At 48.6% G+C, this 22,578-nt stretch overlaps 1 protein-coding gene across 2 annotated transcripts in view; it reads right to left on the reverse strand.

Annotated features, from left to right (window-relative positions):
* Positions 1 to 31: 31 nt before the first annotated feature.
* NR1I2 (nuclear receptor subfamily 1 group I member 2) overlaps positions 32 to 22,578 on the reverse strand; it is a 27,323-nt gene continuing 4,776 nt past the window's right edge. Inside the window, exons 2-9 of one of the 2 annotated variants that reach the window (XM_008982382.5) lie at positions 11,264 to 11,482; positions 8,359 to 8,492; positions 6,829 to 7,016; positions 5,730 to 6,004; positions 3,626 to 3,768; positions 3,309 to 3,425; positions 2,922 to 3,027; positions 32 to 1,697 (exon numbers count right to left, since the gene is read on the reverse strand). In XM_008982382.5, the coding sequence (XP_008980630.1) occupies positions 1,553 to 1,697; positions 2,922 to 3,027; positions 3,309 to 3,425; positions 3,626 to 3,768; positions 5,730 to 6,004; positions 6,829 to 7,016; positions 8,359 to 8,492; positions 11,264 to 11,295 (1,140 nt within the window). In that variant the 5' untranslated portion in view covers positions 11,296 to 11,482 and the 3' untranslated portion in view covers positions 32 to 1,552. Of the gene's footprint in view, positions 1,698 to 2,921; positions 3,028 to 3,308; positions 3,426 to 3,625; positions 3,769 to 5,729; positions 6,005 to 6,828; positions 7,017 to 8,358; positions 8,493 to 8,606; positions 8,737 to 11,263; positions 11,483 to 22,578 lie in introns of those variants that run through there. The other variant, XM_078352072.1, reaches the window with a different exon arrangement.

Raw genomic sequence — 22,578 nt, forward strand, 5'->3', positions numbered from 1 at the left:
TTTGAAAGAAATATTAAACATTTAAAATTAATTCAGTTCCTACATTTTTAATTATGGTATGCACATGTTAAACTTTTATACAAAACAATCATTTTATGAGTGAGCCAAGTTAAATAATTCATGTTTATGTTCTTACCCCAGGGTCTTTAGATTTATAAAGACAATAATAAAATAAGTAGTAAAAATATATATGCACGTATGTATTTATTTCTATTTTCCCACCCCCACATTTTTTTTCCCAGAAAAGAAGGCCAAAAAAGTTTACCTCTCTAGCCAAAAGTTCATTATTTAATTTCCCTTGCCTTAATTTGACATTAAATGCAGGATCACATTTGCCAAAACTAGTTCTTAGGTGTGGAATGCCTTATATAAAGTATAATTTGTGAAAATGCAAAAAAAAAAATTTACTCACAAGTGGCTATAAATAAGGCAGGCACTTTCATACCCTTTATCTTGGAGAACAGATGTGTACCTAGAAATACAAGGTGCATGCAAATTATTCTTCTCTGCTATGTTTAACCGTCAGCGTAGCCTTGTCACAGAGCATACCCAGCATTTCAGCGCCAGGAACAAATGCATGCCCCATCAGATGGGGAACAGACCTACCTACACTAAATCACACATCCGCACCCACAGCCAAAGTTTGTGCCTTTATGCCCACAAACTCATGTCTTCGGGAACCTTACTTGGATCCCTGATATCTGTCATCACAGCTCAGCATCCACAAGGAAATTCCTTGTGCTGCTTTTGTCATTTATTATTTGTCCTTTTGATCCAAGTTACTTGTGTTTCTGTTTTTTTTTTTTTTTTTTATTAACTATAAACTCTGTGAGCTCAAGTTCTATATCTGAGTCAACATTGTATACCCCACAGCAGGCTACCTATTGTTGGTGCTTAATAACATGTTCAAATGGATGCAGAGATACAGAATGATGTGGCCAGAATGAGGTCATGCCAAGCTTTTGGCATTTGGTGCACGTCTTCTGGCTTCTCTTCTCTCCAGAGGACTCCCACAGATACTCATGCACCTGCCAATGAGCACAGGCCTGGAGCCTGCCAAGCACCTCAGAAGAGGAGGCTGGGATTGGGAATGAGTGGGAAGTGGGAGACAGGACGATTAGAGGTAGCAATGAAAAGACTCAAGAAGCGAACAAACGTGGGTATGTGGTCATAGACCCCAGATGGCCCAGCCCTGGCCGCCCCATTCACACCTTGACACTTTAGTGGGATCTCAGGGATTTCTCCCAGACCACAGGGCCTTTTAGAAGGAAAGGGCAGCCTTGCCTCTCTGACAGTCGTGACCTACAGGCCAGTGCACTCTCCACATAAGGGTCTATGGCTTCACTCCCTACAGACTGAACTAGGGGTGGGGGGGTATCCATGTCCTTTCTGAGGAATGATAGCCAGCTGTCATAGCAAGAGTTCCCTGGGGAGGCGGCTCAGCAGGGCATTGTCGGCTTTCAGCAGTGTCCATCTGTCTTGGCCCAGGAGTGGCAGCTCAGAGAGCCCTGGGTCTGGCTGCCCCTCGGAGGCGATACCCAAGGGCAGCCGCTCAGCTGTCTGTGATGCTGAACAACTCCTGCATGAGGGGCGTAGCAAAGGGGTGTATGTCCTGGATGCGCAGCAGCCGCTGGGTGTGCTGGGCATTGATGCTGCGGAGCTCAGTGAGCATGGCCATGATCTTCAGGAACAGGAACCTGCGTGCCAGCCAGAGAAAAGGTTGGAGGGGCAGCCCACCCTTTTCCTGACCCACAAGCCTCAGGGCTGCTCTGAGGCTGCACAAACATAATCTCTGGACATTTCAGGTCAGCCAAGAGACAAGGCTTTGCTGAATTACGTAAGCTTCTCTTTCAGCCTGTGGATGAGAAAGGCAGAACAGCCTTCCCGGTACTGTCCCCACTCCCACCCCATCCATGGGAGTTGTGTCTTTTTTCTTTAAAGAGACAGGATCTTGTTCTGTCACCCAGGCTAGAGTATAGTGGCATGATCATGGCTCACTACAGTGTCGAACTCCTGGACGCAAGAGACCTCCAGCTTCAGCCTCCTGGGTAGCTAGGACTGGAGCACATGCCACCATGCTAATTGTTTTAAATTGTTCTAGAGTTGGGGTCTGGCTATGTAACCCAGGCTGGTCTTGAACTCCTGGCCCCAAGCAATCCTCCTGTCTTGACCTCCCAAAGTGCTGAGATTATAGGTGTGAGCCACAACACCCAGCCGCAGCAGTTGCATCTTTGTACACAGAGACCTCCATGGGATAATCCAGATATTGCAGCTACCAGTGTGGAGGTTTGGGGGTGTCACTGCCTTCCTTAATGTCCAGAGGCCAGGACTGAGCAGTCATTGTGGAGATTAGGGGCTGCAGGCTGGAATCCCTTTCTGAAACTTGCTTTGAAGCTAGTGTCTGAGATGTACCATATGCCTCAGCATTCCCATAATGGAAAAGAAAGCTGGCACTTTCAGCCTCCTGCCTCCATGCAAAGAAGTGTTGAGCAAATAAAGACATGGCCACTCCCAGCATCCCAGGACACCACACCAGAAAGCAAGCTGTGCGGGCCAAACAAGGATTTCAGTTTACAGGTTCATGCTGTAATACTCAGTGTTGCCCTTAACCCTTCATGACCTTGGGCCCAGTACAATCCAAGTTTGTCTCTGAGCCTGTGGGCATCAGTCTGGGCACTAGGTGACAGGAGCTACTGAGGACCAGTGAAGGCGTGGAAGCCCCTCTCTAGATCACATTCCCTTGTTTGCCTGTGTTTTTCCCGGGAAGTGGTTAGGTAGTGCTCAAAAGTGTGAGCTTTGGACCTGGTCTGCCTGGGTCCACCTTCAGAGGCCACTCTCTGGTTGTAAAGCCTTGAGCAATGTCCCTGAACCTCGGCTCCCTCACACCACGCTCACGGGTCCCTTCCCCCTGCTGTGCTCACCTATGGGCAGACTGGGGCCGATTGCATTCAATGTAGGCCTTCAGGGTGATGGCAAATTGCTCCTGCAGCTGGTCCACCACATGGTGCTGCACCACACCTGGGCGGTCTGGAGCAGAGGGGAGGGGAGGGAGATGTGGTGCAAACAAGAGCTCACTCGAGCCCAGAGTCAGGTATGGCTCACCAATCACCTTCCAGAGCTGGAGTCCCCCAGGCAGGAAAGTGAGGGAAGACCAGGGCTAGGCATCTCCCACTGACCCCAGGAGAAACCAGCAAGAGCCCCCATCCTGGCTGTGCAGTGAGTAAGAAGTAAGGTCGTGGACTACGACCTTCCCTGGGGAGGGCAGATGAGGCTGGGGGGATGTCAGCCACCCTGGGGAAAGCCTTCACCTGGGGAGAAGAGGGAGATGGCCTGCATCAGCACATACTCCTCCTCATGCAGCTGCAGCTTCTTCAGCATGTAGTGGAATTTCAGCATGGGCTCCAGTAGAAGTTGCTGGAAGCCACCTGTGGGTGGTAACAGGGTGGAGGGCAGCTTCGCAGCAAGCTGACCAAGAGCCAGTCATCCCCCACCAGGCTCTTATTTTCTACCACTCCATCTTCCTGCCCTGCCATCCCAGAACCTGCATATCCTGGCGCAGCTCCTTTCCTCCCACAATGGCGGTGTTTCCCTCCCTTTGCCAGGGCAGGCAGGCTCTCTCAGGCACCTGCAGTGTCTTCCAAGCAGTAGGACAGCCGGCCACACTCCCAGGTCCCAGTCTCTGCGTTGAACACTGTGTTGAATCTCAGTTGGCACAGCTCAAAAGTGGCCCCCTTCAGCAGGGAGATCTGGTCCTCAATGGGCAAGTCCCTGGCAGCAAGGATGGGGAAGGGAGGACAGCTCCCTGGGAGGTGGCCCACGGACCAGCACCAGCAGCCATCCCATAATCCGGAAGTTGGGGGCGAGAGGAAGAAGGAGGATGTTCCTTTCCCTGAGGATGGCTGTGGCTATTGTCTCATCTCTCCCCTCACAACCCAGCAGCAGACAGCTCTGCCCCCAAGTATCCTCTCCTCCCACTGAGCTCAGGGGACTCCACCTCCCACTGAGTTTGGCATCCAGGTCCCTTACAGCCCAGCCCCACCTCCTTCAACTCCAACACAACCCCTGACCTACTTTGCTTTGGCTTCTGGTCCCTGGACTTTTCCTTTCTGCCTCAGTTCCCCCCTCCCTTGGAATAACTGCCCCTTTAGTAAATCCTGCTAGCCCCTCAGGACAAGCTGTTTTTGCCCCTCCTAGAAGTCTTTCCAAAGTGCAGTCTCCCATTCTGGCCTGAGCTCCAGCAGTGGGGATGTTTGCTTCCTTTTGTCCGTGTTGGGTTTAATATGCACACACTTATTTCTACTGTTTCCTGCAGCCCAGACGCCTGCAGCCCCACTCCTAGCGCCAGAGCACAGGCCTAGCCATGGAGGTGACTTAATAGGCCTCTGAGACTATGGTTACATGGATACCCCTCTGGTTCTGCAGGGACCACTTTCTCCCAACGTGGGAGGGTCTCCCACCTCCCCTTACAAGAAGGAGGCTTGGCAGCCCAAGAGGGAGGCTGCTTATGCTAGGTTTTGAGGAAACACTACCTCTGGCCTTGGCCTCCTTGGGAACTCAGGCACTGGGCTCCTGGCGCTCATCCTTCTTTTAGATCCATAACACTGAGCTAGAAATGCCATGTAATTGATCTTATTCTCTGCCTCCCCATGGCCCGGCTTAGGATGTGGCATCGAGCTGGCTTTGGTACTTCCAAATCTGCCCTCCACCACTGATGAGCTGTGACCTTGTACAAGTTCCTTATCCTTGGGGAACCTCAGTTTCTATCTGAGAATGAAGATGTCAGTGACACCTCAGGTCATTGTGCTCAACACTGGTGGCCATGAGAAATGGCAAGTGGTGAGCCCTGGTGTTAAATTGTCCATCATTGGATTTCACCAAGGATCTTCCAGTGTCCACATTTATAAGTAGGCTTCTCTTCCTGCCCCATTCAAGCGAATTTTCCACCATCTGAACCCCATTCCAAACCTGCCACCGGCGTCACCCCATTAAATAAGTCATGCATGACTCCTACGGGGCTGGAGAAGAACCTCTGGGCTCCTAGACTACAACCTACCCTCAACTTGCTGAAGAAACCAGGAGCTCCTGGCAGGTATTTCAGCCTGGCTTGACCAGGCTTGGCAAGGCAAGGTGGCCTACCCAAGAACAGATACACCTGCCACCATTCCTAACACTAACAGCATGCAGACATATTCTGGGGCTGTGGTTCCCTCCACCCCAGGAAGTTCCCATGTCTTCCACTAATCCCAGCTGCCCTGTGGTTGTTGCCTGCACATTTAGCTCTGGTGAGACCTGACCTTTGGGCTCTGAGGACCACCCACCCTCTCCATGGCCCTCACAGCCTTGTCTATTTCTCTCATTCTTTGCTCTAAAACTGCCAACGTGGTTCCTGAAACTTTCAGGGAGAGTAGGAAAGGGAATGATGATCTGAATGCCCACTGTGTGCTGGGTGCTCTTCAGATGTGTTCTCATTCCACAGAATGGCCCTGCAGGGGAGGTATTGTTAGCTTCCATCCAGCAGGTGAAGAGGCAGAGACGCTGGCAGGCCCACAGCCACAAAGCTAACCAGCCATGCAGCAATAGCTCTACTCCCCAGCAGCACTGGCTGCCCCGGGGGGTGGGGCACAGGAAAAAGAGGGTCTTTTGCCAGCAATATCCCCCAAATTCAGGAATCTACCCCAGGCCCTTTGAACCTCCTGGCCACACCCAACCACCCAGCCTCCATGTCCTACCTGAAGTAGGAGATGACTTTGGCAAAGTTGATGATGCCTTTGATCATGTAGGTTGACATGTCAGCCATGTGGGGCAGCAGGGAAAAGATCTCTTTCCCGCCATTGTCGGCTGGGGGTTTGTAGTTCCAGACACTGCCGTCCTCCCCCCGCAGCTGCAGAGAGACCTTCATAGAGCACAGATCTTTCCTGACCTGGCTCCACTTGGCAGCTTCTTCCCTCGATGGGGCCTGTAGAGACTCTGGCATCTCACAGCCACTGCTAAGCACCCCTGGCAACTAGGACACATGCCAGGAGGCAGAGAGAGGAGAGACAGCATGTGTTTTCATACATGCTCAGATCAAACATACATAGCCTCAGTTGTAGCCTGAAAGGATGCACAAATGCAGGCATTCATACTCACAGGCATGCATGTGTCCCCACACATACACACACACAACATTTGTTTCTTCTCTCCAGGTTCTCCTATCAGATGAAGGTGCTTTGGGGATCTATGAATTAATGGTCACACACATCCCTGCTGGGTCAAAATGGAGGGTAAGGGGGCCTCCAACCATGGTGTGTCCCACCGCATTCCAGATGTTGGGCTCAGGAGACTCAGAAAGTTTAGGGCAGTATGGATGGGAAGAACAGATCCGAGGTCACTGAGCTAATCCAGTTCTTTGGGCTGGGAAGGGCCACTTGAGATATCTATCAGTCCAAAGAAGAAGGAGGGCACTTGGAGCATAGATATGGTTAATGTGCTGGGATCAAGAGACACCAATTTGTGAAAGTCACACCCCCAACAGTTTCTGACCCTGTCCTCATAAAGCCCTGAATGCCAGCAACACTGGGGAACTGCCTAGCTTTCCCTCCACGTATTGCTCAGATCCAGTTCCTATCTGCTTTGAAGAAGAGAGCAGCAATTTTTAAACCTGAACCTGCAACAGAATCACCCGGGGGGTCCTGCCCCTCCCTGGAGCTTCTGATTCTGGAGGTCTGGGGTGACCTGCAAATCCGTATGCTGATGCTGTTCACCCAGGGACCACACTAGAACTCTGGGAATGAGACCGAGGCTCTGAAGAGCTAGCACAGATGCAGGGACAGCTCCCCAGCCTCCTACCCGGAAATTCTTGAAATGGGAGAAGGTAGTGTCAAAGGTTTTCATCTGAGCATCCATCAGCTCCCTGATCATCATCTGCTGCTCTTCCGTCAGCCCCTGTATTTCTGGTGGCTGAGTCTCAATCCGTTCTCTTTTCTTCCTCTTGATCAAGGCCCGTCTCTCCTCCACAGCCACATCAGACATGATCACTGCGGGGACAGTGAGGCTGGCTCAGGCACACGTGCCCCTGGTCGGCCTCCAGCCCCCTGGGAAGCCATTACATAACACTTTCAAGGCAGCAGAAGGCATTAGGCATTAGGGAAAAGATGGTGACAAGCAATTCTCCCCTGTCCAGACTTGAGAGGCCTATGGGCTCCTCTGGAGAAATACCTGGGTGAGGACAGAACTGGGGTGCAGCTGCTGTGTTGCTCTCTGCAGTGGGGTTTGTGAGGACACTGTGGGGCCCTGGTAAGAGCATGGGCTTCAGAAGAATACAAAGGTGCTGGGTTTGCATGAAAGCTTTGCCACTTACTACCTGTGACCCCAAGCAACCTCCTTAACCTCTCCTGCCTTCAGGTTTCTCCTTTGTAATCTGGAGGAAACGTGTTTACCTCGTACCACTGTTAAATGAGACCTTGGATGTAGAGTGTCCAGTATAATTCCTGGTACATAAGAGATGTTCAATAAATGGCATCTACTGTTATCATTTTCTGGTGAATTATATACCAAGACTTTCAGAGGTGTCTGGGTCTCTGAGACCCCAGAGAGCTGGGCTACAGCTTAGCAAGAAATAGGAACTCTAGACACTTCCTGTATAGCCTGGAGCCTTTGGGTCTTCTGTGGATTTCTGGAGCCCACTGTATGTGTAGAGCAAAGCTATGAGGTCCTTGGTGGGGAGAGATGGAGGACGCCTGCCAGCAGCCTAGAGAACTTGTTCTTGAAAGAAGCAGCTTTGGGTCCCTTTGTGTTCCATGGACACAAACACGCACTAGAAGCGTCTAGCCTCTTCCCCATGAGCCTTAACGCAGAGTGACCTGGGAGCACGGATGTATCAAAGTTAAACAGCAGAATGAGGACGCCTCATGGTCACCTGTCTGCAAACAGTTCCCCTATAAAGATCCAGGTCTGGGGCGGCTGATGGGCTAGTAGCTAGAAGGCTGGGGGTCCTATCACCAATGTGGCTCCTGCTTCCCTCCCCCAGATTCACACCCCTATCCCCAAATGTGGTTTTAAACCATCAGAACAACTATGAGGGGGACAAAAAGAATCATGCAGGAGCAGCTGAGGGGAGACAGAGAGCACGCCCTGGCCAGAGCTGCCCAGCACATCTCCTGGGGCAGAGATTACTGGACTCCCTCCATCTCCACCTGGCCGGCTGGAAGCGCTCCCCCAGATGGCTGCCTGTTGCGCCCCAACACCAGCTCACAAGTGCACGTGCGCTCACGCGCACACTCGTCTCCCATCTCCACTCACGCAGCACACACCCACGGCACGTCCCTACACGGAGTCGTGCGCCCCGGCCCCCGGCCCGTCCGCGCGCCCGCTGCTCACTCTCCTTCTTCATGCCGCTCTCCAGGCACTTGCGCAGGCGACAGGCCTGACACTGTCGCCGGGTCTTCCGGGTGATCTCGCAAGCGCCCTTCCGGAAGGGGCACCTCAGCCGGGCGTTGCGTTTCATGGCCCTCCTGTGAGAGAGAACGGGGAGCAGAATGGAATCTGCACCCGCGCCCGGGCCCTTGATCTGGGGCTCCAGGCCACACCACCTCCCTCCCTACCGACTCGGGGACGGGGACACCAACCTTTGCGTCCCAGCTGGGTCAGGTTTTATGGGAAAGGTGTAGGTGGGCGTCCCTGAAAGTCCAGGACTCGGCTAGAGGCGGCAGGGCCGGGGAGGAGATGTTTTCTGGCCATTACCGCAGGAAATAGGACGCGTGCTTTTCACAGGCGCCTACAGCTCCTGGGACACTTTCTGGGACACTTCAGCTCCAGGTCCATCCCCAGCGCCTTCCCCTCTTCCTGAAACCCCTGTCCCCTCCTCTTTCACACCCTTGTTACCAGACGGTTTCCATGGAGATGGGCCTATTCCTCGATTTCCCCTCCTTAAAAGAGGGAGCCGAGGAAACCTGACCCGAGGACGGTAAGAAACCAGAGAAGCCCCCCGCCTTTCCTTGCTCCGCTTCTTCTTGACTGGGCAGCCAGGGAGGAAGGGGTGAACTATGGGGAAGCTTTTCTACCCCGCGGGACAGCGGCTTCCCCATGGCAGAGTGGATTCCCCTCGTTGACCTAAGGGGCAAAGAGGTCCAGCGCCTGGAATAGCAGAGCGTGCAGGCGGGACCCACCGGCCCGCACAGAGGCGGTGAGCAGAGAAGCAATGGGGCAGACGCCTTTTGGAGACGCTGGTGCAACATTCTCCTCTTCCCAGCCCAGAAGTCCTGCACAAAAGACACGGTTGGTGCAGCCCTTCCTTTATTTTTCCTATTTCCACAGCTGGATGGAAAGAAACAAATTATCCCTTGGCTCAGGCTCTGGTCCAGAGTGGAAACTGAGGAAGGCTGCCCCAGAAGGACAGAACAGCCAGGTAAAGCTGCAGAGATCCCTGAGGGCAGGCCTGGAAGGCTGAGCCAAGCCCGCAGTGACCCGGCAGGGTTGAGCTTGGAGGCCTCGGGCCTCGGACCAGTGACCAGCTGAGGGGCATCTTCTTCACAGACGCCATCTCTGCCTTTTGCCCTCCCAACTGGCTTGGGGAGGAAAGCCCTGATGCTACATCAAAGTCCACCCAGAGTGAGTAAAAGATGAAACCGGGGCGCACATTGATTAAAGGTGTGCTATGTATCAGATGCTGGGCTAGGTATTTTGCAGTTTTGCAAATTTAGATCTCAAACCCTGTGAAATCTGTAATCTTATCTGCCTGGCACAGAGGAGGGAGACTGAGGCCTGGAGACAATGGATCCCCAGCTGTCCTCTGGGTACATGACAAGCTGAAATTTGAATCCAGGTCTGCCTGATACTGGATTTAGCCCTTGCCCACTAAAACATGTTGCCTCTTTCTGGGAGTCCCAGAAATAGTACCCCAAAAAAGGAAGGGAGGGCAGAAGACTCCCGCACTCCGAGGCAGGATGCATGGACATTGCATGGGCAGCCTCTTCTGTGCCAGCAGTATCTGGAGCTGGTGCAGACATCCACCCTCTTCCATGCAGCCGTGTGGCATGTGCCCAGCTCAGGGACATATCTGGTGCTCTTTGCTAGTGACTAGTTCAGGCATAGGCTGGACCCAGCTCTAGCCAATGTGAGGGGCCTCCTGGGAAAGGTTTGTTTGCTCTCAAAGATGGGCCTTTGTATGCCTCTGCTGAACCTCATGATTCCTGCCTGGGGCCCTGGCACCCACAGGGGAGTGGGATTGCAATCAGAGCTCTCAGGTGGGATGGCTGAAGAGAAAAATGGAAAGAACCTGAGCTGCTGAACTCACCAAACTGGAGGCCTTCAGACTTCCTGTTAAGAGAGGTAATGCATTTTCCTTATTGCCAGACCAATTTGCAATGAGTGTCCTGTGACTTGTAGCTGAACCCAGCCTGACCCTGCTGATGTGTCTCACCCCTATTATAACTCATGCAACACAAATGTTCATTTCTCCCAGGAACTTGCCCATTTCCACTCAAATAAATGCCCAGCCTCCGGGAAGAATTCTGCAAAGGGCCAAGTCAGGCTGGCTGTCTTGGGAATGCATGAGGGTCCTGCATGTGGCCCCTGAGGTGGAAGCTGCGCCTTACATACCCTATCCCCTCTGCAGGGTGCACTGGAAGTGCTTCCTCACACATGGAAGGTATAATTTGCAAAACTGCAAAATACCTCACACATTTCTTCCCTTCCCTCCCTCCCTTCCCCTCAGTCTGCTTCTCTTGCCATGGGCTCAGCCCTGTCCCAAGGGTAGCCTTGCTGAACTGGCTTCACTCTGTTTCTTCAGCTGGACAACATCAGCGCTTCTGTCCAGGCCTGCCTTGCTATGAGCTGGGACTTTTTAGACCATGTTTTTGGTCCTCCCTGTTAGTCTGTTTCTAGGTGACCTTATTTTGTTATATTTTTCATTTATTTTATGCCATTCTTTACATAACAACCAACCCAGAAGGTAGATATGAACACTTGGATTTGGGATTTTCTAATTCCTTATCTTTTATTGAGTCATCTTCTCTTTTATTCAAGAGCACATGGAGAAGCCCAGGGATATCTTAATGGAAGGAGACCTTTCCTGAAGATGAAGGATTCCTCTGGGATATAAATGGATCCCTTGAGACTCTTTCAAGGCCTTTGGGAGGGCCACCAGCCCACACTCTGAACCTGGGGGGGACAGGTCAAGCTGAGGCACTGACATGTTATCCAGTGGGTTAGTGGCAGACCCCAGTTAGATGTGACCCAGCGTTGTCAGTGGTGGCAGGTGGGTGAAGGCTGATGGGTAACTTACCTGAAAAAGCCCTTGCATCCTTCACATGTCATGACATTGAAGTGATAACCAGTGGCCTTGTCCCCACATACACGGCAGATTTGGGGACCCCCAACTTCCTTATCTGCCTTGACAGTGGGCTTTCCAGGAACAGACTCTGTGTCCCTCCAGCGTACGAAGTCAGCATGGTTCCAGCTTTCTTTGGGTCTCACCTCCAGGTTTGCTTCTGGGCCTCTTGGACTAGAAGTGAGAAAACCACAGAGAATGAAAAGGCTGGATAGGGATGTGTGGAGGCCTCAGACGAAACATTCTGTCTCTTACATGCATCACTCACATTTGGGCCTGTGGAGTCAGGAGCTGACCTCTCATGGGGAAGAAAACGGGGGAGTTAGGGCTGGAATTGTTATAAAGAGAGCTGTAATCATGATGTTTTGTACACAAAAATAGAGCCCTGGAGTAGAACATATGAATAAGAACATGGAGCGAGAAGAGTAAGAGGGGAGGAGGAAATGAGAAGAAAAGAGAGCAGGCTGTCTGGGTCGGATTACAGAGGCCACACCTGAGTGGACTGAGGTTAGGAGGACATGAGTTGGCCAGAGGTCTGAATGGCAAGCAGCTCATGGGACAGATTACTGGTTCATGATGATTTCCGGGATTGGGGACATTAAGGGAGGATAGTCCTTCAGGTGGGGTGTGGTCCACGCTCCCAGAGGGACCTGGAAAGGCTGGGAAGAAAGAGAGTTTTCAACTAAGTAGCCAAGCAGATGGGGAAAAAGTGGATGCGGGGTGGGCAAGATCACAACAGGGGAAGAAAAATGGCCAATGGTCCCAGCAGAGCTGGAGTCTAAGTGGATATTGAAGAACTGCTGCCTATTAATAGAGCTGCGGCTAAGCATGGTGGCTGATGTCTGTGATCCCAGGGCTTTGTGAGGCTGAGGCAAGAGGAGCGCTTGAGCCCAGGGGTTTGAGACCAGCCTGGGCAACAAAGTGAGATCTTTTCTCTACAAAAAAATAAAAAAAAAAAACTAGCCAAGATCAATGGCGTGAGCCTCTAGTCCCAGCTACTTGGGAAGCTGAGGTGGGAGGATCGCTTGAACCTGAGGGTTTGAGGCTGCAGTGAGCTAGGACCATGCTGGTGCACTCTAGCCTGGGTGACGAAGTGAGACCTCATCTCTAAAAGAAAGAAAAAAAGAAAAACATCGAGCTGTACTCAAGGATGTCCTCCCCCGATGACTTGTACCTTGAGAGCATAACTTGAATTCTTCTTGGATATTCAGCAGAAGTGGGGGACTGTCCTGTTTACTACTGTACCCCAAAGTCTGTTTAGGTACTGATTGCCAAGGGCAGCAACCACCACAGGTGATGATGATTTTTCTAAAGCCAAAATCAAAATTTCAGTAAAATTCTAACACATAAATTTCTAACATCATTACAGGTGATATCTGACAGTTTCATCTGTAAGAGTAAACAAGGAATTAATCTGTCTCTGACCCTGACCCTCCATTACACTATGAATAATATATATTGACTGGAAACCTGAACTGAACAGGCATGGGGGAAAATCTCTCCTGATTTTTCACATCATAATCCTGACCTCAGGCTTGCAGACAAAATGTATACAACCTCAGGCCAAAAAGTTGATTTAAGATTTAAAGTGCTCCTTTTTTTTTTTTTTTTGAGATGGTGTCTTGCTCTGTCACTCAGCCACACCCAGCCAATTTTTTTATTTCTACTAGAGACAGGCTTTTACCATATTGCTCAAGCTGTTCTCAAACTCCTGACCTCAAGTGATCTACGCACCTTAGCCTCCCAAAGCGTTGGGATTACAGGCGCGAACCACTGCTCCCGGCTAGAAATCCTCCTTTTTGAAAGAACTCACTTTCCACTTTCTACCTAGGCACAAATAATCACATATAATTTCAAAGAAATATGAGCAAAAATTCAGACGTCGTGATTGAAAAGACCAGCACAGCATGATGAGCAAGAGTCAGCAAAAAAACAACTAGCATTAGACATGAGAAGATGCCCTGAATTATCAAACAGAAATGTTTAAGGAAACAGTACAAGAGGTTGAAGACATAAAGAATGAAAGACCTTAAAATTGACCAAGGAGATTTGAAAAATGAATAAAAATTTACTATGAAAATCTGAATAAACAATGACTCCATAAACAAATAATAATAATATGTTGGGAGTTAGGAAAGGCAAAATACAACTAAAATATGGATGGACACAGTGAAAGTTTTCTAAGGTTCTGTATTGTTGAAGGGAAAAAAGATGGTAAATTTTAGATTGTCATTAGTAAAGCATGTTTGATGAAATGTCTAGGGTTACCACTAAAAGTCTAAAAATTGAATACATAACTTGGAAGCTAATAGAAAGGAAAAAGTAGATGAAAAAAGTTCAAAAGAAGGCAATTAGAGAGTTAAGAAACCGAAATGGTGAGACAAATAGAAAACACAAGACGTGTGGTATAAATACCAAATAGGGGGCTGGGCTCGATGGCTCATGCCTCTATTCCCAGCACTTTGGAAGGCCAGGGTGGGCGGATCACCTGAGGTTAGGAGTTTGAGACCAGCCTGGCCAACATGGTGAAACCTTGTCTCTACTAAAACTATGGAAAGTTAACTGGACATGGTGGCAGGCGCCCATAATCCCAGCTACTCGGGAGGCTGAGACAGGAGAATCGCTTGAACCCGGGAGGCAGAGGTTGCATTGAGACTGTGCCATTGCCAAATATGTTGGTAGGTAAATGTAAATATATTAAAAGACACCGAGAGACTAGATGTGGTGGCTCATGCCTGTAATCCCAGCACTTTGGGAAGCTGAGGAGGGCAGATCACTTGAGGCCAGGAATTCGAGACCAGCCTGGTCAACATGGAGAAAAACCATCTCTACCAAAAATACAAAAATTAACTGGATGTGGTGGTGCGTGCCTGTAATCCCAGCTACTTGGGAGGCTGAGGCATGAGAATTGCTTGAACTTGGGAGGCAGAGGTTGCAGTGAGCCGAGATCATGCCACTACACTCCAGCCTGGTGACACAGCGAGACTCTGTCTCAAAAAAATAAATAAAATAAAAAATAAAAGCACACTGAGAAAGATGGTTTCAGCAGATGGCTGCAGCCATCTTAGGTTCAGGATTAGTATTTGGGGGCAGATTTTGTATTAGAGAATAAGGAATGGAACAGACACCAAAATGGAAACTAATGATTATTCAAAATCAGTGTTTCAGGTCCTTTGTAAAAGGTCACTCATTGTCTTAGTTCATTCAGGTTGTCATAACAGAATATCAGAAACTGAGTGGCTTATAAACAACAGAAATTTATTTCTCATGGTTCTGGAGGCCAAGAAGTCCAAGATTAAGGTACGAGGAGATTTAGTGTCTGATGAGAGCCTGCTTCCTGTCATCTATGGCATCTTCTCCCTGTGTCCTTGTATAGTGCAATGGGCTAGCCAGCTAGCTTTTTGGGTCTCTGGTGTCTCTAGGGTCTCTCTCTCTCTCTCTCTCTGAGACAGAAAAAAAAGCAACAAAACTTGGCCACCTAGGCTAGAGTACAGTGGCGTGATCTCAGCCCACTGCAGCCTCTACCTCCTGGGCTCAAGCAATCCTTCAACTCAGTCTCTTGGGACTACAGGTGCATGCCACCTTATGTAGCTACTCTTTTTTTTTTTTTTTTTTTTTCATTTTTAAAAGAGACAGGATTTCCCCATATTGCCCAGGCTTGTCTACAACTTCTGGGCTCAAGTTATTGCCTGCCTCAGCCTCCCAAAGTGCTGGGATTACAAGCATGGGCCATCACTTCCAGTATCTCATTCGTAAGGATACTAACTCAATCATGAGGGTGGAACCCACGACCCAGTCACCACCCAAATTCCCCACTTTCCAAAGCCATCACACCGGGGATGAGGATTTCAACATATGAATTTGGGGAGGACACAAACATTCATAACATGCCACTCATTTATTCCTCATAACAGTCATCATAACATTTATCATTTTGCAACAAACGTGTTGATCATCTACTACACACCAGGTATATTCTGTTGTGTATTCCAAACAACTTGGAAGTCACTCTTATGGCAAAAACTCAGGGACTTTACAAAATCCTCTAACTGTTCACAGACACAAAGAGTGCTCCAAAATCAAAGAGCATCACAGGCAGAGAAAATTTCATTAGTAGATAGTATTTCAGAGTGTACATTGAAGGAGAACAACCTCCCTTAAGTTTCCAGCATCATTCAAAAGCCAGGAGGGATAGCAGCATCTGGGGCAGTGGAGGCAGTTGCAAAGATTCTGCATGTCAGTTATAAACTTTAGGCAACTGAAGATGGTGAGATGATGTTTCCTCAGCAATAAATGTAAATGCTCTTCCCCAGAATGGAAGTGACAATTACAACATGACTACATGAATCACAGGAGAAGCCAAACAGGTGATGTGGACCAAGAAGATAAAAGAAATGTCACTAAAGGACCAGAGAAAGACATTGATTTAAACCATGTCTAATTAACACTTTCCCCAATTTCTTAATGAGAAGACAGTAGAATTAATGCCAGAATCTCACTCCATGGTATTTGCATAACTTTCATTTTGTTTTGCACGAGTGTTAAGCAAGCCGACTTTGGCACATTCTGTAGTTCCTTCTCTCATATGTATATGAAGCCCCAGCTAAAGAACTCATGACAGCTGTTATCCAAGGTGGCCCCCAAGGAACCATGCCCCACAAGATTCACACCCTTGTGCAGCCCCTCCCATAATGAGTCTAGGATGGTCTGTGACTTGCTTAGTTAATAGAATGTGGGGAAGAGATGATTATGGGCCTAAGCTGTAAGAAGCCCAGTAGTTTCTGCTTTTGTCTTTGGAGAACTCTAAGACACCGAGTAACAGTCTGGCTACCCTGCTTGGTGACCACCCAAAGAGACCATGCGGAGAGGCCATGTGAAGAGGGAGAGCCCTGAGATCGCACCGATCAGAGAGGCCCAGCCACCCTAACCTCCTGGCTGTCCTCACCAAGGAGCGGATGTGTGGGTGTGTCCTCTTGGACTCCCCAGCCCAGTTACACCTCCAGATGACTGCAGCCTCCGCCAAGGTCCTGTGGTGCGGAAGAACTCCCCAGCTGAGCCCAGCCAACACAGAAAATCATGTCAGAAAATGAAACAGTAATGGGTTTAATCCAGTAAGTTTAGGGGAGATTTGTTACCCAGCAAGAAATAATGGAAGCAGAACCCTTGGAATTGGGTTAGAAATAGATCTGAACTGGGGTGATGGGGGTGCCAGCCCAGCAGCCACAGTGCTGCTCCCATGCCACTCTTCCATCACTGTTCCTTTACAGAATGGTGCCCTCTGGACAGGAAAATGACAGTGACTGGGTGTGTGGTGTGTGCCATCCACGTCTCTCTTTCCTTCGAATTTAGTGAGACCAATTAGAGGTGTACTTTTAACTGAATACAGCTGTGTTTGCTTCTGAGCGCTGCACCTGCTTCTCATGGTGCTTAGTAATCAGTGAAATCTCTCCAGAAGAGGGTTGAAATGATTATCTCCTTACTCAGTGAAAGTAAAACATTTCTTCAGAGAGGACTTGGCAAAGATAATTGTAAAATTCAGTATGCAGGGTGAATATTAAAGCTAAGGACTATGTTCTCAGAAAGAAAGAATATAATTCATTTAATAAATGAGTAATAAATAAATGAATTTAGTCTTTCTATATGACTAAAATTATTGATTTGCCGAAGGCACCATCAGGCTGCACTGAGCACACACAGCCCCTCTCCTCTTCAGGTGGGTGATTCATTGACTTTATTTAGCTGCTAGGAGGTGGAGCCAGAATCTCAAACCATGTCAGTCTAATTCCAAAACCTGTGTTCTTAATTCAGTGCTATGCTGCATCCTTCACAAGGTTTGTTTTTGAGTGGGTGAACCATTTATCAAACTTTCTTCATTTCCATGATTGCCTGCAAACTTTTCCTAGGTGGTTCACCCCAGACAGAGTCCCTACATGCCACGGGACTCTTTTAATGTAGCTCTCTGTTGCCAGGCAGGAAGTGATTCACTAAGACCCTTACTTCTTTTCTTTCCATTTCAATTCCAGCTATAGAAGAATGAACTGAGGAACCTTGCTGCCACTGTGACCAGATCCAGAGGTATCTTGTCCCATACACATTGAAGGACTTGAGCCCAGGAGTTCAAGACCTGCCTGGCTAGTATAGCAAGATCCCATTCTCCACAAAAAAAGGGAGGAAAAGACAAAAAATAATAATTATTTTTATTAATGAAAAATAAATGGAAGATAAAATAGACAAGGGAATGAAGGCAAGGAAAGCTTCAAAGGGGAACTGTGATCTATAGAAAAGTAAAATACTCATAATAGCCAAAATAATGTTGAAAGAGAAGAACCAAGTTGGAGGGTTACACTTTTTGATTTCAAAACTTACAACAAAGCTAAAATAACCAAGATAATGTGGCATTAGTATAAAGACAGATACAGAGACTGACGGATCAGAATTGAGATTCAAGAAATAAACCCTGACTTATTGTTATCATCAATTGATCTCTGGTAAAAATGCAAGGCGATTCAATGGAGGAAAGACCAGCTTTGCTAAAAAACGGTGCTTGGGAAATTGGATATTCACATTCAAGACGAGTTAAAGCTCTTACCTCATGCCATACAAAAAAATTTACTCAAAATGGATCCCAAAATCATAGACCTATATGTAAGCCTCCTGGAGGTCAGAGGACCTTGTTTTTTGCTCCCTGGAGCTGGACATGTAGTGGGCATTGTCTTGTTGTCATAGTCAGGAGGCCAGATCCTAGCCCTTGCCACTGATGTTGAATTAACTCACTTTACTCACTAACTTCTCTGGTGCTTAGTGTCCCTACAATAAAATGGAAGCTGATAAGAGAGACCAACATGGCCTTGGGCATGAAGAGGAAGAGGAGAGTCACTGCTGCAGCGGGTGTTGTCATAGACAGATCTGGCAGGGCAAGAAGTGAGGGGGGAGGAGGTGGGAGGAATCAGAAAGGCAGACGCCACTCAGATGCTGGCCCAGGGGAAGCCCCAGGAGTTGAGCGCAAGTCCTCCAGAGAACACAAGTTTGAACGTGGAGAGAAAGAAACCGACAAGAGCGGTGCAGCTGGAGATAGCAATGGAGGGGAATTGGAAAGAAAATGTGTGTGAAGTTTCTGCTACAGAAGAAGCAAGTCTCCCAGGAGTATGTAGAGAGGCAAGGAATAGGGTTGGGAGGGAGGGGAAAAGGGGAGAGCAGCACAAGGCTTGAGAGAGCTCAGGGCTGGACAATGGTGCAAGAAAGGGATGTGAAGCAGCCTTGAAGGATTAAAACTAGACAGAGCCTGCTGTGTGGGCCTTGACCAGCAGAGGACAGTGGGTTACAAGGAGGCTCAATGCAGGGACTCTTGCAAGTCCCCTGTCTTGGGGCTGGGAAAGGAGTCAGGGAAGAATTTCAGGTTGTGTCAGGCTGAATGAGATCCTGCTTGAGTTCTAGGGACCTGGGGTTTTCTGAACAACAGGGGATGAAGCCGTGAGATGAGGCACACTTGGTGTGAGTGTTTAAATGATTTCAGATGATTCAGTGGTACAGGGTAGATCATGACTACAAACTAGAAAAAACATCACAGAGTTGAACGATTATGCATGTTCCTCCCCCTGCGGGAGAAACACGAGGAAGGGAAGGAGTAAAGGGAGGTGCTGGGAGGAGACCTTTGGAATCCAATATTTAGAGACTGTGCATGAGAACATGGGTGAGTTATCATGTATCTGAGGCTGCAGATACATCTGGGGCCAACAGTCCAGGAATTGGAATTGGGTACAGACATGGGAAATGCAAGAAACAATGAAATGATCAGTAGAAGGTGCAAGACACTGCCTAGTAGGTTGGGAAGTTTAGTAGCAATGGAGGACAAAGGAGAAAATCCCACAAGGGCAGAAAAAGCAAAACACTGGAAAGGGAGAAAAGCCCTTCTCAGGGCCTGGTGGGACATAGTTTGAGAAACACGGAGAGAGGGAAAACTAAAGCAGTGAGAATGGGGAATTGTAGTTTAGAAAGAGTCACGAAGCAACGTGAAAGAAATTCAAGCAAAAGAATAGAACCTAGCCTTGACTCTTTTGGGGCACAGGTGATGGGAGGGAGGAGGCAGCATTAAGGGATGAGGAAGGCTGATTAGGGAGAGGCCCCGAGAAACCTCAGGTGATGGGCATGTTTCTTAAGAGAGTAGGAGATAAGAAGAGGGCTGCTGGCCATGCAGAGGCTAGGGAAGAGTCACAGGCAGACACGCTGTAATGCTGTGTTGTAAACAAGGGAGGCAGGGCTGACCGGCTGAGCAGAGCTGGAGACGGATGGAGTTCACAGTACAGTGCCTCAGAGCCCTTTCAGCTCCTTCTCCTGCCCGGCCGTCTTCCCGTCCCCTTGCAGGCACACAAAGTTTATCCTTTCTGAGGCATCACTTACGGTCTAGTCTGCCTACATTGAACTTTTCCCTGCTAACGGATCTCCAGGGTTTCAGACTGGGACATTGCTGTCTGGGACGCAGCTAGTCTTCACTTCTGCACTTGCCCAGCTCCCTTGTTGGCCTCTGTACTGATCAGCCCCAGCCAAGAGCCGACTCCTCAGCCAGTGGTATTTGGAAGAGAAGTTTCATCTCATGTTCAGGTTAGTCAATGGGTGAGTAGAGGTGTTCTTAGCTTATGTGGGTTCTGAGGCTTACATAATTTGGCCAGCCCTATTTTATTTTATTATTTTTTTGAGATGGAGTTTCGATCTTGTCACCCAGGCTGGAGTGCAGTGCTGTGACCTCAGCTCACTGCAACCTCCACCTCCCAGGTTCAAGCAATTCTCCTGCCTCAGCCTCCTGAGTAGCTGGAACTCCAAGACATGGGCCACTACACCCGATTAATGTTGTATTTTTAGTAGAGACAGGGTTTCACCACGTTGACCAGGCTAATCTTGAACTCTGGACCTCAGGTGATTCACCAGCTTTGGCCTCCTAAAATGCTGGGATTATAGGCGTAAACCATGGTGCCTGGACTGGGCAGTCCTATTTAAGTAAAAAGAATACAGGCCAGATGTGGGGGCTCATGCCTCTAATGTCAGCACTTGGGGAGGCTGAGGTAGAAGAATCAATTGCGAGCAGGTGTATGAGACCAGCCTGAACAATATAGCAAGACCCTCTTTCAAAAAAAAGGCTGAGTGAGTCACACCTATAATCTCAGCACTTTGAGAGGCCAAAGTGGGAGGATCAAGTGAGCCCAGGAGTTCACCAGTCTGGGTGACATGATGAGACCCCATCTCTACAAAAAAAAATGTAAAAATTAGCCAAGTGTGGTAGCACATACCTCTGGTCCCAGCTACTCGGGAGGCTGAAGTGAGAAGATTGTGAGCCCAGAAGTAGGGGCTTCAGTGAGTCTTATTCACACCGCTCCAGTCTGGGCAACAGAGTGAGACTGTCTCAAAAACAAAAACCACACACACCCAAAAAATCAAACAGAATCTTAGCTGGGCATGTTGGTGCATGCCTGTAGTCCTAGCTACTCGGGAGGCTGAGGTGGGAGGACTGCTTTAGCCTAGGAGTTCAAAGCTGCAGTGAGCTCATGCCACTGCATTCCAGCCTGGGTCACAGAGTGAGACCCTAAAAAATAATTTTAAAAAATACTAAATTACAAATGCAAAATTATGTACAAAAGAGGATATTTGTAAGAAATAATAAGAAAAGAAATCACAACAAATGACAAATATTAAAAAGGACAAGTAACAAACCTCACAGAATCCAGAAAAATGGCGTAACTTTTTAATAAACTAATTGCCTGGCATGCCTCTTTGTTTTTGATTATGTCCTTGTGGTAGATAGAAGATGCCTGCATCCTTATCCCCAGAACACGTGAATATGTTTCCTTTTTTTGGCAAAAGGGTCTTTGCAGATATGATGAGGGTACAGACCTGGAGATGCTATTCTGAAACATACAGGCAGGCCTAGTCTAATCACATGAATTTTAAAATTAGAAAAACTTTCCTGGGTTTGGTCAAAGGGAGGTGTGATGTGGAAAAAGGGTCAGATGCTAAGTTGCTGGCTTTGATGACAAAAGAAGGGGCTGTGAGCCAAAGAATGCAGTGGCATCTAGAAGCTGGAAGAGCCAAGGAAACTGATCCTCCCCTACGATCTCCAGAAGGCAACCTCCACTGATTGGGCCAAGTTGGGATGCCTCGCCCTGGTGGTCCTATCCTGCCTCTCTGCTGCACTGTAACTCTGGTTTGTTTGTTTCTTTGTTTTTTAAGACAGAGTCTTGCTCTTGTTGCTCAGGCTGGAGTGCAATGGAGTGATTTCGGCTCACTGCAACTTTTGCCTCCTGGGTTCAAGCAATTCTCTTGCCTCAGCCTCCTGAGTAGCTGAGATTACAGGCACCTGCCACAACGCCCAGCTAATTTTTGTGTTTTTAGTAGAGATGGGGTTTCACTATGTTGGCCAGGCTGGTCTCAAATTCCTGACCTCAGGTGATCCACCAGCCTCAGCCTCCCAAAGTGCTGGGATTACAGGCGTGAGCCACCGCGGCCGGCCTGCACTGTAACTCTTCCCTCTTGCCTGAGTGGCAAGGATTGAGGCTGCTCATTTTCCTTGTGGTAACTCTGGAGGAGGAAAAGTGGACTTTGGTTAGAAGAGAATGAATGGGCAGCAAGGTTCTGGGGTTACAGTGAGATCTGACTGTTAGTCCTTTTTGTATTGCTATAAAGGAATCTGAGGCTGTGTAATTTATGAATAAAAGAGGTTTGTTTGGTTCATGCTTCTGAAGGCTACACAGGCATGGCACCGGCATCTGCTTCTAGTGAGGTCTCAGGAAGCTTCCAAGCATGGTGAAAGGTGAGGTGGGAGCTGGCATGTCACATAGTAAGAGGGAGCAAGAGAGAGAGGAGGAGGTGTTGGGCTCTTCAAACAACCAGCTCTTATATGAACTAAGAGTGAGAAGTCATTCAATACCGAGGGTATCAAGCCAGTCATGAGGGATCAACCTCCATGACCAACCTCCCACTAGGCCTACCTCCAACACTGGAGGTACGTTTCTTTTCTTGTTTGTTTTTTGTTTTTTATATGGAGTCTTGCTCTGTGGCCCAGGCTGGAGTGCAGCACTGTGATCCTGGCTTACTACATTCTCCTGCCTCAGATTCCCGAGTAGCTGGGATTACAGGCATGTGCCACCATGTTCAGTTAATGTTTTTTTTTTTTTTTTTTTTAGAGATCTGAAGTTATTTTATTTTTATTTTCTTCACTTTAAGCCAATCATGAAATTTCACAGTGATTTCTGGGGTTGGGCAGAAGGAAGGTGGTGTTAAAA

The sequence above is a fragment of the Callithrix jacchus genome, chromosome 15 (genome assembly GCF_049354715.1).
Source record: "Callithrix jacchus isolate 240 chromosome 15, calJac240_pri, whole genome shotgun sequence".
NCBI lineage: Eukaryota > Metazoa > Chordata > Mammalia > Primates > Cebidae > Callithrix > Callithrix jacchus.